Below are 20,449 nucleotides of genomic sequence, written 5' to 3'. Positions count from 1 at the left end.
CATTCCTTAATTGAAAACACTTTTTAAATTACCAAGAGCCGCCACTGCCCTGAACACCAGGTGCATCGGGGGGTCGGTTCTGATTGCGTATTCTTGTTCAGTGACCCCAAAAACCCCCTGAATGACAAAATCTGGCCCGTAATATATTAATTTTGACATGTTTATGTACTTTTGGATGCATATTATGCATTTTAAAGTGCAATTATGCATTTTCATCCATTTTTCTATTGCAGGCTTTTTTCCTGCGTCATCCTGAACGCAATGGAAAAAGTTGCAAGTCTCTAGGTGCTGTACCTTGGTTCCATTAACGAAAATGTTTATATGCTTCAGGAAATATGAGGGAAGGTTTTAGGCGGGCACTGTTATTCCATCGAAATTTTACATTTTTAGGCATTAGCGTACGTTTTTCAGAGGACGCAATTTGATTTTTTTTAATGTGTAGGAGGGATAGTATAAGCTTAAGTTCAAGTTTGTGGGGTCGCCATCCTTATCCCCCGACCGTCATCTTGGAAAAAGAGGTACAGAAGGATTTCGCGCTGTATCTCGTAAACTACCAGTGGCGGCTCGTGGTAATTTAAGGAGGGTGTTCAATTAAAGAATGTAATTATACAAACGGCGAAAAATTTTTGGGGCCTCGCCAAAAGATGTTCTGTAAAATGAAACCTATCTTTGACCCGATTAGTCAGGATGTCACACACTTTTTTTGTTTTGTGCAGAATATGATACCTACTGAATGATGGCGCTTCTTCGGTGGTGAAGGTGGAGGCAGAAGTTACGAATATTGAAATGGCTTTGTCAAAAGGGTTTAAAAATCCGTTTATTTTAAACGGCAATTTCCGTTAAACGGCATCCAAAGACCGAGATTGAAATTATAGTTTTATTCTTTGAAAATATTAAACATGGAAAACAAAATAAAGAATGTAGTTTATCACACCCACATAATCACGAAGTTTTTCTATATTGTCCAACTTTAAAACAATGTTTAAACTTTTTGTTTCTTATTGCACATTCTTGTACCAAGTTTATCTCCGGCCAAGTTAGTCCATTCTTTTTATAAGAAGTCGATTTTCAAAACTATTTGCATTTTCTTTTATTAACTTCACTGAATAAGGCTTCATCCTAAAAAAACTACCTACCAATATTGTATTTAATAAAATCCCACAACAGAAAATGCCAAACTGTGAATCGAAACGCTCCGCCCCGGTCTCTGTGTGCAGTGCACAAATCGTCCATGTTTTAAGATAGGAGAATCGCTGGTTCACGGATTTAAGAGCTCTCGTTCTTGTATAGGTTTACTGTATAGTGGCTGGGTTCAATTTGAATTCTGCACTTACCACGTGCCTAGCGTAGCGGTGTTGTGCAAATAAATTATAAGATTAATAAATACAGTTATATTTTAATAATACTATGATATTTATGAGATTTAAGAAAAAATATTTTAATGATATTTATGAGATTTTTAAAAATATGTATTTTAATGAAATTTGATTGGGTGTTCACTGCACAAGTGAATCAATGGAGAAACCGCCCCTGTAAACTACCAATACTACAGAAAATTTTATTAGACATTATCTGTAGCAAATTAAAAAATAACCTACAACTTCCTTATGAGTTTTATAGCACTCCGGGTTTGTTGTAAGTTGACCGGATTCTTGAAAACTGGTACGAATACGATAAAAATGAACCATTATAAGGCTAACACAGATAAATTAATGAAATTAAACAAATTTGTAGTGAACATTATTCGTTTTAAACCCCCCTATAAGATTGGCTGTGATGTCATTTTATTGTCAAATGACCAAAAAAAATTGATTTAACGTCCAAAAGAAAATTTGTTCAAAATTAACTTTTATTTTCCATTTTGTGATAAAAGGAATATGAATAAAGTTGTAGACAATTTAATTTGCTACAAATAATGTTTAACAAAATTTGCTGTTTTCTAGTTTATGAGATACGGAGCGAAAACCTTTTGTACCCCTTTTTCCAAACCATAAACTTAAAATTAAGTTTATACATACTAACCTCCACTACACATAAAAAATATAAAATTGCGTCTTCTGAAAAACGAAAACCTAAATATAACTTTTCAATTAACTACACCCACGGATAAACATATATGTAATTGCATATTTTGAAATTAACGTGTGAAATGAAATTTTTTGTGCTGTCCCCAGTTTCATAGGAGTAGGATTTATTTTCGGAATGCGATGTTTTATAGTGTCATATAAATGCTATAATCGGATTTAATTCTGATGTGGGCTATGTGGTTGCCAATATAATTTTTAAATTGAATTTTATCAAGGTAAGTATTCACTATGCTAGCGACATAAAAACATACGTTATCGTGCATGACACGAATCTCTCATATCCAATATGGCTGGCAAATGGCAAAACATGATCTAAAATGTTTTTAATGTACATCCTCCTCAGTCGTTTCCTCATTGCTGAGTGTCGTGATTCCCTATAATACGAGCAACTATCTCTTTCCATCGGCTTCTGTCCTGAGCTTCCCTCATGGATTCAGAGAATGTTTTTCCACTGGCTTTCTGTACTTGATCCGTCCATCGAGTAGGTGAGCAACCTCTACTTCTGCGCCCTTCAACGTTTCCCGAAATTATAAGTCTCTTAAGATTATCATCACTTCTTCTTGCAATGTGGCCGAAAAATTTTAAGACGGTGGAGAGGCAAATAGTGGAAAGTCGAGTCTGAATATTAAGCTCTTGGAGGATTGAGTGATTTGTTCTGTGTTCCGTCCATGAGATCCGAAGCATTCTTCTCCAGCACCACATTTCAAAGGCGTCAATCCTTTTTCTGTCGTCCGATTTCATTGTCCATGTTTCGGATCCGTAATTAAATATGGGAAAAATTAAGGCACGTACTAATCTTATTTTGGTGTTCTTCGACAAGGAGCGATCTTTCCAGATTTTCGATAATCGACTCATAGCGTTTTTGGCCATGCCTTTTTCTCCTACGTATTTCTGTTTCACAAGACCCTGTATTACTGATGTAGGATACTAGATAATTGAACTCGTTAACCACTTCAAACTGGTCCAAGGCTCCTGTTGTCTGAAGTGAATTTGAATAATCTACTATCATAATTTTTGTTTTTTGTTTATTGATCTTGAGACCACATCTATTGCTTTCGGCTTCCACTAGCTGCAGCAAGCTGGATATTTCTTCTTCGGATGCAGTTATTAATGTCGTATCTTCTGCATATCTGAGATTTGAGATTTTCTTTCCTGCGATAGAAATACCGCCATTCCATTTGTCGAGTGCTTTTCTCATTATATATTCCCCATAGAAATTAAAAAGACTTGGAGATAGAATACATCCTTGTCGGACTCCTCTACCTATTTTAAAAGGATCGGACTTATGGTTTTCAATTCTTATTCTTGTTTCACTAGGATTTTCACTATTCGTTTTCAGCGACTTCAAAAACCTCTAACTAATCTGTTTGTATCAATTTAGTGCCGATAATCCTCAAACCTCCAGGTGACGTCCCAAGTAGCACCGAACGGGTTTATTAAGTCTTTTAAGGATGCTTTAAAACTGTAGAATAAAACTAAAATTAAAACCATTTGGTTTTTAAGTAAACCTTAAGGGTGCAATAAAACCGCTTTCAGCATAAAAGGGCCCACTCTGAAAGAGGTCAATAAAACCACAATAACTGCTGTGAAGGTGCTTTTAAAACCATGTTAAAAGACACTTTAAGTGCAGGCAGTTTTATAGCAAACTTAAAAAGGTTTTTTAAATGGAGACTTTTAAAGACAATTTACCATAATAAATGATTCTTTAAACCCATATACTCCATATAGGCCAACAAATTTTTAAACGTGTTATGATAGGTAGATACGTATCTGTAACCATAAAATAATAAAAAGTACTTGGTTATTTCTGACTGTCAAGGTAAAAAAACACTTGCGCGCCCAACTTTATTGATAATGTTAACAAAAATAGGTCTAAATAACTCACGCGCCCTAACATTTCTGACTTTTGGTGATTAAAATATAAAAATAATAAAAAAATTTAAATCCGAAAAATATTAATTTGAAAGAAAATTAATTTTATCTACAATTTTAATGTTTTAATGTTAAAATCAATCAAATGTATGTCTCCAAGTCGCTTATTTATAATTTTTATGTAAGTGTTATGTAGTAACATATCATGGCTTTCAGCATCTCCAGAAAGCAATATGGCCGAAATCCAAATAAAACTGTTTGGTCTATCGACAGAGAATTGTTAAGATCAAAAGGTTTTATTTTATACCTTTCCAGGAGCATATATCCTACATAAAAGCAAGGTTGCCTTGGAATTAAAACCGTTTAGTTTTAATGTTGCTGTTAATAATGCCACTCGGTTTTAATGTGAATCTAATCTAAAATCAAGGCGTCTTAGTGCTGTGTGTTGTATTTTTCTTTTAAAGTGACCAGTTCGCTTATATTTTAAGTACTTGCGACTTATTTCTTCCATACTAAATGTACTTCCACTTTTTACAACACACTACACCACTGTTTTCACCACTGTTTTCTCTAAAACAAATGACCGACAATTTTGGACATGAAAAAAGAGGGTATGAGTTTAGTTTTATTGTTTCTAACAAGAAGCATAGTTTAGTCTTTACGATAACCACATTGATTCAGTTAAGAGCGTTTGGTTTTAATATAGCCTACTAATTGCTATTAAGAAAGCAACTTTAAAGAAAACTAAAAAAATGGTTTTAAGGCATATGTTTTACTGACATAATAGTCTTGAGGTCAAGTAGTTTTAATAATAGGTTTTATTAGTCATATTAGGAGAATCTTTAAACTGCAATAAAACTAAAAGGTAACAAACTAGAATCTAATAAAACCAAACAGTCCGGAAGTTCTTCATAAAACTGATTAGTTTTAAAGTGAACTGAGAATAAACCATTTTAAAACTACAATAAGACAAATTATGTATTAAGGTTAATTAGTCTTATTTGATACTCTTATTAGATACTTTAAAACTAGTGACAAATGCTTAACAGTTTTAAAGTTCTGGCAGTATATCTACAAGGTAACTTTAAAACGGATCTAAACAAAGGCGAAAACGGCTACGAAAAAGGACCATGATGATAGGTACATGGAATGTACAAGGAATAAGGGGTAAAACTGAAGAGATCATCAAAGAAATAAAACAACTTGGCCTCAACATAGTGACCCTCACTGAAACAAAGAAGAAGGGCGTTGGATCAGTAATGATAGGAGACTATCATAAAAAGTTTAAAAGGAAAATAACCAGCTGGACTGCAATAGATGAAAATATCCTGCAAGTAAATATGACCCTACACCATAAAAAAACAACAATACTAGCAATATATGCTCCCTCAGAGGATGAGAATGTAACCATAAAAGACGAATTCTTTGCAAAATTAAACGAAGTTATCACGAGGATTGGAAATAACCGAGAAATATTTTTATTAGGCGATTTTAATGGAAGAACAGGAAACAAGCGCCACAACAATGTAATTGGACCTTATGGAGAAGACGTCGTAAATGATAACAGAGAAAGACTTATTAATCTGTGTGAAAGTAATAGACTCGAAATAACTAATGGATATTACTGCCACAAAAACATACATAAATATACATGGTTTCAACCAAGAAGGAATCTTAAGTCTATAATAGATTACGTGATAGTTAAACAAAATTCACAAATACTCATTAGTGATATTAGAGCTATGAGAGGAGCAGTATGCGGATCGGATCACCACATGGTCAGGGCGAAAATTGTTTTCCCATATAGATTAAACGAAAGTGTCTCACCAAGCCAAGACGAACAGCTTTTAGAAAGAATTGAACTTCCTCAATACAATCTGTCCAGTTTAATTCATGAGAGTACCCGTACACTATATAAGACTCGAATGGACTCCAAACTTGACGAAACACTAACAAATACCAAATACATATATGAGAACATAATATCAAGTATTCATCAAACAGCACAGGAGGTCTTAGGAATCAAACAAAATAAAATTAGTAACAAGCTTTGGTAAAATGAAGACGTCGAAAAAGCGGTAACAGAAAAGAAAAGATTATACCATAAATGGTTGAGTACAAAATGTGACGCAGACAAAGACCGATACAATGAAATGAAGAAGAAAACTAGAAAGATAATTTATTATGACCTCCAAAAATGAGACATGGGACAGGAAATGCAGAGAGATAGAATCTTATATTGGAGGACGACAATGCACTGAGGCTTGGAAGTTTATAAACTCTGTTAAGAAGCCGACTAACGAGAAAGTGATTCTAAATTCCATAAATCCCGAAGATTGGACACATTACTACAAACATCTATTAAATGAGAACAGAGACGAATTTAAAGAACATATGAATTCATCAAGAATCGAAATTCTGGGAGAGCATATTACCATAGATATCAACAGAGTTCAAAAAGCTATAGCAGGGATGAAGAATGGGAAAGCAAGCGGACCAGAGGGAGTAACTACGGAACTAATAAAGAATGGCTCAGAGAAATTACACAGAATGATCACTGGGATATTTAACGAATATATTAATGGCCATCCAACGCCAGATGAATGGAAAACAGCATATATGACTCCAATATATAAAAAAAGGTGACAGGAGAAATTGTAAAAACTATAGAGGGATATCGATCACAAGTTCAATGAGTCGGCTATATGGTCGAATACTACGGGACCTGATAGAGGAAGATTATCAATCGTCTGAAGACGAAGAACAAGGAGGATTTAGAGCAGGTCGTTCATGTACAGATAACATATTTTGTCTTAAACAAATTATAGAAAAGAAAGTTGTGACAAATAGAGAGTTACATATGACTTTTGTAGATCTTGAGAAGGCATATGACACAGTCCCGCTAAATAAACTATGGGAAGTCCTGGGCACATCAAACATACATCAAACATTGGTTAGTGCTCTCAAAGATCTATATTACGGTTCAAACTCCCAAATGAAATTCGGAAACGTCTTAGCTGAAAAGTTTGCAGTTACTAAGGGTCTCAGACAGGGATGTTGTATCTCTCCGACTTTGTTTAAGATTTATATCTCTGCAGCTCTAAAACAATGGAAAAGGAAAGTGAAAGGAATGGGTATACAATTGAACGATCAGGATTGCATATATCGTCGGCTTACTGCCAAAACCAACTAACTCCACTTTTTAAAGTTTTGAGAAATCTACGTTTTAAACTTTAATTTGAAATGAAAAATCGTGTAAATTTAAAAATGATTTAATGACTGAAAAATATTAAAGTAAATAACATTATAAACAAAACATTTTGTAAAAAAAATTATTAAAATGAAGCAGAAGTTAAAAAAAAGTAAAAAAACATTTTTTTCCGGCACTTGTCGGGTTTTGGCTGTACAAATTTAGTCAACTTCCAGGTCGCTTTGATCATCACTGTCCTCCATATCAGGCTCAGGTATACTGTCTTCGATGTCGTTCGAGGTCGGTAACGACTTATAGTATTGATGAAATTCATCTGGAATGACTCCTGTTTTGCACAGTTTTAATAGATCCTGTTTTTTTTTAACTGATGGGCCGAGGTTTGGAGTATGCCTTTTTAAAATCTATTTCTCTCAGATTAAGAGGACGACCTTTACCAAAAATTTTTATTTCTTTGTATTCCGAACTGTGATCGTACCTGTACAACACAATGCCTGGTTTGGATTTTAAATATTTCAAGCATTTTACTTGTAGCCAGTTAACTTTTTCTCCATTTGTATTTTTTGTTCGATTTTTCATTATTAGTTTTGACAGGGCCTCTAAGTCAAAAAAGTCCTTATACTTCAGTTCTTCTACAATATACGGTTTCTTGCCAGATCTACACGTCCTTGCCATACGGAAAATATTAAGCCAATCATGCATGGTGTAAACTGGAACATACTTTTGCGCCTTTTCTATAGCACTATGCATGCTGTCTACCTCCATGTAACTATGTCCACTCTCGAGAAATTTTTGTTCTATCACAGATAAGTTGGGATTTGTTTGTACTAAATACAAAAGCAAGGCACTAATATTCTGATTGCGGTTCTGTCCGCTGCAAGTGTCAGAGAAAAGAGAAAGTTCAGTAATATCTGTCGAGAGTTTATCGATATACTTTAATAGACACGTGCCGATTTCCAGGCTTCCTCTTTTTCCATTTAGCTCGGTCCATGAAAAGCAGTATGAGTTGTTGGGTATTGCCAACTCATACACCGTTAAGTTTAAGTACAAATCTTACGGCTATAATACATCGGACTTACATCGCTACTTGGAATCTGTAATACGCATTGCAGATCAAAAGTGCAGCACATAAAGTTACTCTCTCTATGTGCTCTTTCTTTATCTTCCATTTTGGCCCTGTAACAATCGTTCTTTCGCATAATGTGACTTTCGTAATTCTCTTCCAATTCCTTCCTTTTCTCCAAATCAGCTGTCTTATATTTGGCACATATCTGACATTGATCTTTTTTAGGTGTGAAAAAAGACATATTATAATTGTTGCAGAATACTCTTCTATAAGTTATTTGGGAAACCGGCGTTAGATTCTCATTTTCGCACATCTCTTTATACAAGCTGTACATTTTTGCAATACTCAATTTGCAGTCAAGGTACTGCATCTTCGTAGATTGTCTAGTATAGTGGGATTCCATAGTGGGAAAGCTTTCAATGTGTTTTTTAACGACTTCTAAATCAGAATCAGCTGTTTTATTATGGGGTACATTTTTACCCCTTTTGTCATTGCCAACAAATAAACCTCCTTCTCCTTTAAACCTGAAGGCATGTTCAACAACGTCTTTGCATACACAAAGTGTTTTTATAAAAAAGTCTTTACAGACTCTTATTCTATGATTGTCAAGTTCAAGAAAATATTTTTTAGAATCTGCTCGTTGTTTCTTAACACTTCCTGCTTTTGCTCTTCTTCGTTCAGGAACATGGCTTTCAACTTTACTTAAAATGAAATCTTTTCGACGGTTAAAATCAGTCGACCAGTAATTTGCACAGATCACGCTTCTCGCATCTTGAGAGAATTTGTCTGTACATCTGAAGCGGCATTTACTGCAATCAATCGATTTAGGTGTCTTGGCTTCAAGTTTTTGACGTTTTTTAATGTTCTTCTTCCATTTTCTGGGGTCACATTTTTTCCAGCGTGTAATTGATTGTGTAACATCTTTCGGCAAAGTATTATTTAGGGTAAGGTTACCCTCTGAACTACCTAAAATTAAAATTATTCAGTAAAATACCAAGAAAGACCTTAAATTTGCAAACGAAAACAAATCTCTATTTACTAAAATTTACTAAAAAAATACCATACAACAAACAGACAAATATCTGGGACACGAGATGAAAATAAGCAGAGACAATCAAACACATGAAATATAGAGGCCAATAGGCTTAGCTTGTGCAACATTTAGCAAGCTAAGCCATATTCTAAAAAGTTCAATTCCCATGTGTCTCAAGCGAAAGGTTTATAACCAATATGTTTTGCCCATACAAACTTATTGACGCAAAAATCCGCGAATAAACTCAACGAGTTACTCAACGAGCCATGGAACTAAGAAAATGGAAAAAAAAACTTACTTGCTTCCAAACTACTTATTTCCAATGAGCTGTCTGATACAGGCACATAATCTTTGTCTTTTATGGAGCAATCAGAATCATCTAAAACCATCGCCAAATCATTAATTTCTCTTTCTTTGTCGAGGTCTAAATCATCGAAACCAGATTCTGTCGTAATACTCGAGCTATTTAAACCTATTGGTATTCCAAATGGAGATAATTCGACAGTTTCCTCTTTTTTTGATTGTAACAAATTATTATCGATAACATCAGTGTCTAAATTAGCACACAAGTTGCCATCTACCACCATTCCATCGTCTAATAAAAAAACGTAAATACCGATATTAAAATAAAAACCTGATATTATTATCAACACTTACCATTAAGTAATTCAGCTTCTAATGCCATGCTTAATATACGAGAACAACGGGAAGACATTTTTAACTAATAAAACTTTTCCACAAATTAACAAAAAAATTCACCAACTGTAACACAAAATAAATCTATCTATGTTTAAAATGTTTAAAATTGAAGACACATGGGCGCCGACAAGTCCAGACATTTACTGGAGAAGAATTGCATATCTGCAAATTTCTAAATACCTACCGAATTATCTACGTGCAATATCGTATTACGCTGAGAACTAAAGACAGTTATCATGAAATATACCGAAATAGTACAGTGAAAATAACTTAACTTGCACTTGTCTGGTTTTGGCAGAACTATAATATTGTAAATGATAAAATATTATTTTATTTTAACAGACAACTGCACATATCTGTTTTTGGCTGAATAAAAGTGTCATCATTGGAGTTAGTTGTTTTGAGACCCTTCTGTTTCTCACATTTAAAATCTGTCTGGACGTGTCTGGTTTCATCAGTACATTCTTTGATAATTATTAAGTACAAAGGCGTACTTAACTCAGAATTGACAAAAAGTGGAGTTAGTGGGTTTTGGCAGTAAGCCGACGATATACTTTACAGTTTGCAGATGATCAGGTGGTGATCTCAAATGACAAAGACGACATGGAATATATGCTTAGAAAGCTAATTGAAGAATACCAGAAATGGGGATTAAATATCAATTTAGAAAAGACTAAATACCTCTCAATTGGCGCTGAAGCCGAACAACTCGATATCGAAGACAATCAAAAAATAAATCCATGTGACGAATATAAATACCTGGGCGTCATCTTCGACCGTAGTGGAAAAGACGAACGAGAAATAGAACATCGAATCATACAAGCACGAAGAGCTATAGCATGTCTAAATGGAGTTCTATGGAGTAAAGAAATATCAAAGAAAAGAAAATGGAACATATATGAGACAATGGTTAAAACTAGCCTACTTTATGGAGCCGAGACATGGAGAAATATAAGAAAAAGGTCGAAGCCACGGAAATGGATGTCATCAGAAGATCGATGAGAATATCAAGAGCCGAAAGAATAAGGAATGAAGTAATAAAACAAAAAATGGGTGTAGAGGGCACTATAGTTGAGGATATTGAAAGAAAACAGCTCATATGGTATGGGCATGTGAGCCGAATGGGGCACGAAAGATTGCCTAAAAAAACTATGATGTGGCAACCCCCAAAGAAGAAAAAACGAGGAAGACCACCACAGAGCTGGAATCTGGGAGTTAGGAAAGCGATTAGTGCTCGAAATCTAAATGAAGGCCTAACTCAGGACATAATACAGTGGCGTTTGGGAGTCGGAGAACGTCGTAAGACGTTATGAAACCGAATATATATATATATATATCTATATATATATATCTTTAAAACCATTATCTTCTTAGTTACCACAATAAAACCTTTATAAACCTTAAATAAAACTAAAATGTTTTTATTGTGCTACTTGGGGTGCCTTAGCAGTGGCCCTGGATGCCAGATGCTCCGAATGTCGGTTCTGGTTCTGATGGCGTAGACGTGTTCAGCCACCTCAAAAATCCCCGAGTAACAAAATCTGGACATCTTGGATATTAAAGCACCCTAATATGTCTGTGTAGATATTGGCGTTCGATCCGACCATCACTTGTGACATCGTTGCCGTATCCTCTATTTTTTCATATTATCACGTTACAATTTTTGTGATATTATACACGAGCGTGACACCCTCAAAAAAGCTCTTAGTTTTCGAGATACTGACCACAGAGGGATGAGTGGCTAATTTTATTCATACTTTATATTTTCGAGGGTGCTGAAAACGAAAATGAAGTTTATTTTGAATTTTATGTGGGGGAACATTGTCAAAATCGCAATTTTAACCTAAAAATAAAAAAAAAAAGAAATCACGTTTTTTTGCGTTTGCCTCGCTACAACTCTGTTCCATTTTAATATTTTTTTCTGAAATTTTTACACTATATAGCTGTAACATTTCTGAAGACAAAGGTATCTGCCTCAAGTTTTTATTCTTATCATGATAAAAGTTATGAATTTTTCAAAGAAAAAGGTGCGGATTTGTGCATTGCAAAGTTTAATCGCAAAAGTTGTGTGACGAAGTTTAAAATTTAGCTTCTCAATCACGTTTATTTTAAAGTAAAGAGTACAAAGAAGTTTTCTGGTAAGTTTTAGATCAAAATGTTTTATAGAAAAAAAAAATAGTACAACTTTTAATGTCAACATTAGAAATCCCCAATATAACGCTTATTTTTTGAGGGACAGACAATCTAGGTCTAATTTCTCACATTTAGTACTATCCTTGGATTATAAGCTTTCATTTGACACCTCATTTGTCATTTTACCTAGTATAATGACGGAGAAGTAAACGTTATTATTCTATTATTCTTGTAGGTACATTTAACATTGATTGAAATTATGAAAGAAATATATAGAAAACAGCATGGCAACACTGTGACCCACAAACATAAAAATTCAGCCACATTCAGTTGTGCGTTACTTAGGGTGCTTTAATATCCAAGATGTCCCAAAATCTGACCCTTACTATGCTTATTTTGACATGTTTATGCACTTTTGAATGCATTTTATGCACTTAAAAATGCATCTATGCATTTCCACCCATTTTCTATGGTAAACTTTTTTCCTGACATCATCCTGACCACAATTACAAAATGTTGCAATTTTTTAGGTGCTGTATTTAAAAATCGATTTATTCCGGTGTTTTTAGTGCTAAATGTCCTGGTCTACTAAACCCTAAATCTCGTTTTAGTGGTAAACCGTTCGCCTATATTTATATAAATAATTATTTACAACTTCGCTATAATTTTGTGGTATTGCATATTTATAACTAAACTTACTAAAAATAGAAATATTGCTTGACCTGTCATTTCCGATAGCTATTAATATTATCACTGAGTAGCACAGTCACAAAAACCTTTTAAATGTAATTCCAATATAAATTAAACTTCACCCAAAATTAACAAAAACAACATTTTCGCGTAATTTATTAACAACAAATAATATTAAATTAATGAATATTTCACAAATTATTTTATATTTAGCAAAAGTTATAAAATATTTTTTATCTGTAATCAGTAATCACCTGTACTTTCTTTATATAAGTGTAACAACCATTTATAAGTTTGATAAAACATTTACATCAGGAAGTCCCTCGTCATTTGTGGTTTAATAGATATATTTTGCAGATGGCACCACAAGCACTACCACAACAACAAATGGATAACAATGTAGTACACCAGTGCAATTTACTTATGCGGCAAAATAATATGAATACAACTTCTCCTGATGCCGTTAATTTTAGAAATCAAATTGGTAATAGTGAACATGACGTTAATGTTAATAATGTACAAAGTCCTTTGAGGTCCAGTTCAAAGTATGCCTTTTCCTCGTAAGTATTAACAAATTTTTGTATAATGTCGAGGTATTATACAGGGTGGTGAATCGGAAAACGGGCCATAGGAAACTCAATGTAGAATTTTAAACTGTTGAATTCCTGCTTCCCTAATTATGTTACATCAAAAGTCATGAGAAGTTATTTGTAGAGGATTGAAATCTGTATTAAAAACAGAAGTTACAATTGTTGTACGATTTAAACACATTCCAAAATTTTGAAAAATATAATGTAATTACCGCAGTAGGTATGTGTGGGCATGTTAGGCCACACGTTACTATTTAACTGACAGTGAGCACACTATTGACTAAAGAAAATATCTTTATTATTAATACTTTCTCCTTAACTGAGGGTATCTGATCAACTTTATTGTGTTTTAAAGAATAAATGATAAAATAAATAAAGAAATTGACAGTTCAAATTGTTAATATAATAAATTCATTGTCACCGAATGCAATCTTATACACATTATTGCAGTGTGTGTGGCGTAACTTTGGCGTATTTCTCTGAAAATTGTATTATATTTTTACAAAATTTTGAATAATTATTGTTTGTAGAACAATATTAACAGTCGTTTTCAATACAGATTTCAATCCTCTACAAATAGTTTCTAATGTCTTTTGATGTAAAATAATTAGGGAAGTAGGAATTCAACAGTTTAGAATTTTACATTGAGTTTCCTATGGCCCGTGTTCCAATTCACCACCCGGTATATACTAGCATGCCATTTGGTTAGATCTCCCATCTTTCGTAACTTTTTAAAATTATTTAGTATTGTAAGAAGTCCATCTCTAGTCGAAGCGAATAAAGTTTTTAAACACAAAAATAAGTAGTTATAGACGGAGAGCTAGAGCCGAAAAATCATCGTCATAAGTAATATGGAGTTTTTCCTGTGAAATGTGTCCATTGTATTGTTATAAATCTGTCTTTTTACGCGGTTGACTCTACTATTTTATTTATTTATATTTTTAGGCACTAATTTAAATAAAGGAAGACTTACTTATATTATTTTATTTACGTCGCTTATTTATTTAATAATTACAAATAACACCAACTAACACATCTAATTTATTTACAACTCAAATTTATGATTTAATTAACTAAACATAATAATTCCGATAACTAATAAATACATTTCACTAAATCCGATTCGAATACAATTATATCACGCGTCGCGGCTCGTTCATTGACTGACTGACTGCTGCTTAAAAATCATCCGCTTATATAGATACGGCTCTGCTTCGAGAACATTTGGAAGGCCTGAGGCAGGTCTCCGCCTATCATCGGGAAACTTTGGATTAGCGGAGACATTAGAGAGATATTGCTGAGTCTTTTTTGCACTTGCTGTATTACAGCACGCGTTATTTTGACAGTAGAGCATGCGCAGATGTGATATCTAGCTTATGCTGCGTTATTGGAAATACGGCCTGCCGTTATTAGGGGAGTCGTTACGCTGTGCGGTATTCGTTGCGCTATTTTGTTTTCAGGTTATGTTTGTTGTTTACCTTTCATTTAAACCAAATTTATTCGTAATAATTTGCTAAAATGGGTACCTCAGACAGTAGCAAAGTAGATTTACGTCTGATGACGATTTGTGTTTATTAAAACAAGTTTTATGTCAAAATCCATTGACTTCTCCAGAAAATTTTACGTTAGATCAGGAAAACATGAAGAGGATCAAGGATTCAAGGATCATTTGTTTCTCTTGCTCGATATTTGGAAGAAAATACAAACCTTTCTTCCATCTAAATTAAATTCTGGATGTTGAGTACAAATTAGATAAACAACAACTAATCTTAATCGAGCCGTAAAATACCGCAACCAAAATGTTAAGCAATATCTGCATTTATGAAACGTCTGAGAAATGTCAATTCTGTCAACATAGCGCGGTGTAAATAGCGCAACGTAGGCTGTGTTAAATTTGCAATATCTCTCTATTACTCGGCGATGACGTGTCGCTGTTGTTTGTTGACTGCTAGGGGCAGGACCGGTCTCAGTTAGAAATTCGTCACAGTATATTGACAATTATGACCTCTTTCAGGCTGACACCTCAGTGGATACAGAAAGTAGCAATAAGGGATGAAAGGGGAAAGTTAGTGCAGTCATTAAAGGTTTTCACCTCCTATTTTGTTAAACCTCCATCGATTTGCATGAAAATTGGTGACTAGTTAGAGCATACCTCAAGAAACAAAACTGATTTGGTGCCACTTGCACTTTTACCCTGGTGGTGAATACCACCCCTTCCCGCGGGTGAAAACTATTTTATTAAAAATAGCCCCACAAATCGATAAAGGGACAAATTTTAAGTAAAATTTGTTATATCATGTTATTAAAATAAATCAATACTTTTTTGAGTTATTAAAGATCAAAGATTTGTCTGTTAAGAGCATATGCGTGAAGTTACGGATGATAAAAAGAACATGGTAATTAATTGTACATGTTAGTAAAATATTACTTTTATATTATTTCGATATTTAATTGAATGTTTTTTTTTCATTATAAACTGAATATGTCCAGAAACTTGGGGTGTCCAATAATGGGTACATTTGACATATTCGAATACACTTTTGCTAAATTTAAAATATCGAAATAATATAAAAATACATACATACATACATACATACATAATCGGTTGCCTCTTTTACCATTAGGTGTCGAGGATTCCTCCTTTATATAATACTCTCTGCAAATTTACGCCACTTCTTCCTATCTGCTGCTAAAACTTTTGCTTCTTGCCACGATGTTCCTCTTTTCTTGAGTATTTCGTTTACACTAGTGTTCCAGCTTTTCCTTGGTCTGCCCCTCGTGCTTTTACCCACTGCTTTGGCCTCCCATGTCATTTTCACTTGACTCTCACCACTCATTCTTATCATGTGTCCAGCCCGTTTTAACTTCTTTTCTTCAACTTTTTCGTTGAGCGATTTTACCTGTAATTCATGTCTTATATCTTCGTTTCTTCTTTTGTCTAATCTTCTTGCTCCCACCACTTTTCTTAAGTATCTCATTTCTGTAGCTTGTAATCTTTTTCTTTGTCTGTCATTAAGTACCCAGTTTTCTGCTCCATATATTGTAATTGGCATATATACAGTTTTATATACTGTCATTTTGGTTTTCCTCGATATTTCTTTTTTGTTTAGGAAATTTTTATACAGTGAATAATAAGTTCTCGTTGCCAATTTTATTCTGTTTCCAATTTCATCTTCTTGTGTTCCTTTGTTGTTTAACATTATTTCCAAATACTTAAAGAGGTCTACTTGCACGATTTTTTGCCCTTCGATTTCAATATTTACAGTTGCTTCTTTGTTGGCTATTGTCATTACTTTAGTTTTCTCCATATTTATTATTAAGTTGTAGTTTTTTAGTTCTTCAGCCCAGATTCTAATGTTATCTGCGAGAGCCTTTTCAGTTCTTGCAACTAATACAATGTCATCAGCAAATGCACAGGCTTCAATTTTTATTTGTTGCAAATTTCTATACACTTTTTAATAACTTCATCCATAACGGAAATAAATAACAGTGGGCTCAACACTCCACCTTGTCTAACCCCGTCGTTATTAGAAAATTCGCCGGAGATTAAGTTACTTGTCCTGACCTGGTTTTTTATGTTGGCATACAAACTCTTTATTACACTTACAAGTTCTTCATCTACTTCCTTGTTTATCAGGCTTTGCCATATTCCTTCTCTATTGACCATGTCAAACGCCTTTTTCATATCTAAAAACGCCAGGTACAGTGTATCGTTTTTTAACATTGTTTTTTAATATAAAAATAATATTTTAGTAACATACAATTAATTAATATGTTCTTTTTATCATCCGTAACTTCACGCATGTGCTCTTAAACAGACAAATCTTTGATCTTTTATAACTCAAAAAGTATTGATTTATTTTAATAACATGATACAACAAATTTTACTTATAATTTGTCCCTGTATCAATTTGTGGGGTTATTTTTAATAAAATCGTTTTCACCCCCGAGAAGGGGTGGTATCCACCCCCAGGGTAAAAGTGCAAGTTGGCACCAAATCATTTTTATTTCCTGAAGTATGTTCTAACTAGTCACCAATTTTCATGCAAATCGATGGAGGTTTAACAAAATAGGAGGTGAAAACCTTTAAAGACTACACTAACTTTCCCCTTTCATCCATTATTGCTACTTCCTGTATCCACTGAGGTGTCAGCCTGAAAGGGGTCATAATTATCAATATACAATAGACACATTTCACATGCCAAACTCCATATTACTTATGACGATGATTTTTCGGCTCTAGCTCTTAGACTATTAGTGTATGTAGTATGTGTCTCAACTAGAAATAAGTGAAAAACACAAACATAAATACTAAGGTCGATCGTCCATTGGAAGCGTAGTCGCGCGACTCAAAGGTAGCGCGTATACGCCCGTATAGAAGCGACTAATCCTAACAAATAAAAGGTAACTAAACAACGTCCACTGCAAACGACTTTGAGCGACCGGGCTCGGCCGACCACAAGCGACTGATCCCTCTAGAATGGGATTAGTCGCTGGTAATCGCATGTTGATGCTACATTGGTTTGGAATAAATATATGTGCAGGTATTTTTGATATTGTATTAATTTTCGATAATTGTGTTATTGTCGATATGGAAATGGATAACGAAAAACTGATTAGTGCCGTTTATGAAAAGTCTCCGTTGTGGGACAAAACGTGAAAGACACAAGATATCATTCACGCGATGTTCAAAGGACATTGTGGTCGAAAGTTGCAGAAGAAATAGGTGCTAGTGATAAGAGTGTTTATTATTATTATTTTATAATATATAATTACAATGTAAACGAAAAATAAAAAAATAGAGCGTGGCACTTGCGAGTGCCAACAGAAGTGAATACTTCTTATAGTTTTAGGATTAACAAACTTTCTAAAGAATTTTTATTTGAAATTTTTACAATAATAAACGTCATACATCTAAACCAAGTAAATATAAAATTATATAAATCTTTAAATTATTTTTATTAACAAATTACTTATGTTTTTTTTTCAATTTGGTGAAAAATGTAATTAAATACTGATAAAGTATAGTAAATATTTCGTGTAAATTTGAATCGCCAACAATATATGGAAGAGTTGATTCCCGCTAAAGGGGAGGCCATTGTACAAAGGTACAAACCTTTTTTTTAAAAGTTGTTAATAAATAACATACATATTTGTGTAATAAATTATTCCTTTCAAACTATGCTTTCTATGTATATTTTACACGGTATTCACAAAAATACACCTTCTTTTGATGATGACAGTCAGTTTGACAGTCGGGAACTAAGTAGTACACAGTCGTCTGCAGTGGATTAGTGATGTTGAAAAAGTAACTATTCGTTACAAAGTACTCGTTACTTACGAATACCGAAAGTAACGATTACTATACATAGAGCCAAATCGTTACTTTGATTACTCTGATTACTTCGTTATTTCGTACCAATCGTATTAGAAAGAGTAGCGACTATTGTTTCTACTTATTACTCTGATTACTTCGTACCAATCGTATCAGAGCGAGTAACGACTATTGTATCTACTTTGATTACTCTGATTACTTCGTACTTCGTGAAGGTCGTTATTATATCGGAATACCTATACAAAATACCTACCTACTGAGAAATACGATTCTCGATATGATTACCGCTACTAAGATACAAAAGTAATCATCCGTTTAACTCCACAGGCTGTCTGTCAAATTCTTCATTTAATAAACTGTCAAAATACTTTCTCCATCTCTTTTTGACATCCTTTTCGTGAATTAGTATTTTATTATTTTCATCTCGGATACATCTAATCTGATTAAAATCTCTTGCTTTCTTTGCTCTCTGTTTGGCTATTTTATATATCTTTGCTTCGCCTTCCCTGGTATCAAGGGATACAATAAGCATCAAAATTAACGCACCACCTTAACAATGGGGCATTTTGATGTCTCGTATTTCCTAAACCTGTTGTCCGATTTGAGTGATTTTTTAATATGTTATAGCTTTATTATTCAAGAATATCGATGTAATAATATTGTTGCTAGACAGGTAAGTGTCAATGTATACCGAATGTAACAATGATAGTGTGTTTTTTCCTCAAAGTTCGGAACACCCTGTGGAATATTCCAGCGTATATAAAATATTGAAATTAAAACTCCACTGTAGCCTTAGGTTTTCTTAACATTTTGCTTTTTGATTCATTCGCTTATGTTGGATAATAAAAGAGTTAGGTACATTAACAACTAGCAACGTTCTTCATCAATACAGGGTGTTTCTAAATCAGGGCGACAAACTTTAAGGGGTAATTCTGCATGAAAAAATAATGACCGTTTGCTTTATAGACATACTGTCGCAAATTCTTCATTACCCGTATGCACACCAATGGTGAATGTAAAATTCTGAGTTGTATGTCAAAAATGCGTAACAAATATCTCTTAAAACCTACCTAATTTCATTTGCATATCTCAACCGGTTTTAGAGCAATAAATAAATCGTCAGTTTGTAAGAAAAAATTCAACATCCCATATCTCGGAAACGAAGCATTTGCGGACATATGTTTATAAAGTAAACGGTCAATATTTTTTCATGCAGAATTGCCCCTTAAAGTTTGTCGCACTTATTTAGAAACACCCTGTATTGATGAAGAACGTTCCTAGTTGTTAAAGTACCTAACTTTTTTATTATCCAACATAAATGAATGAATCAAAAAGCAAACTGTTAAGAAAGCCTAAGGCTATAGTTGAGTTTTAATTTTAATATTTTGTATAAGCTGGAATATTCCACAGGGTGTTCCGAACTTTGAGCAAAAAACACACTATCATTGTTACACCCGGTATACAATGACACTTGCATGTTTAGCAACAATATTATTACATCGATATTCTTGAAGAATAACATATTAAAAAAATCACTCAAATCGGACAACAGTTTTAGGAAATACGACACATAAAAAATGTCCCATTTTTAAGGTGGTGCGTTAATTTTGTTGTGCTTAATGTATATTGAATGGGTTGTATATGCGAGTTCATTGCGAATGAAATAAAAGAGTATTCGAAATAATTTATTTTATTAATTCGCCGACCGGTTTCGCTTTCTATAATTTGCACAGCAT

General features: G+C 33.7%; 1 protein-coding gene across 1 annotated transcript in view; it reads left to right on the top strand.

Annotated features, from left to right (window-relative positions):
* The window catches only part of LOC126893239 (tyrosine-protein kinase CSK-like), a 138,115-nt gene that overhangs the window by 77,930 nt on the left and 39,736 nt on the right, over nt 1-20,449 (top strand). The window contains exon 4 of the mRNA XM_050663225.1: nt 13,146-13,348. Coding sequence (XP_050519182.1) covers nt 13,146-13,348 — 203 coding nt within the window. The remainder of the gene's footprint in view (nt 1-13,145; nt 13,349-20,449) is intronic.

This window comes from Diabrotica virgifera, chromosome 10 (genome assembly GCF_917563875.1).
Source record: "Diabrotica virgifera virgifera chromosome 10, PGI_DIABVI_V3a".
Classification (NCBI taxonomy): domain Eukaryota; kingdom Metazoa; phylum Arthropoda; class Insecta; order Coleoptera; family Chrysomelidae; genus Diabrotica; species Diabrotica virgifera.
Note: the sequence above shows the minus strand (reverse complement) of the source record. Positions and strands in the feature narration are given on the sequence as shown.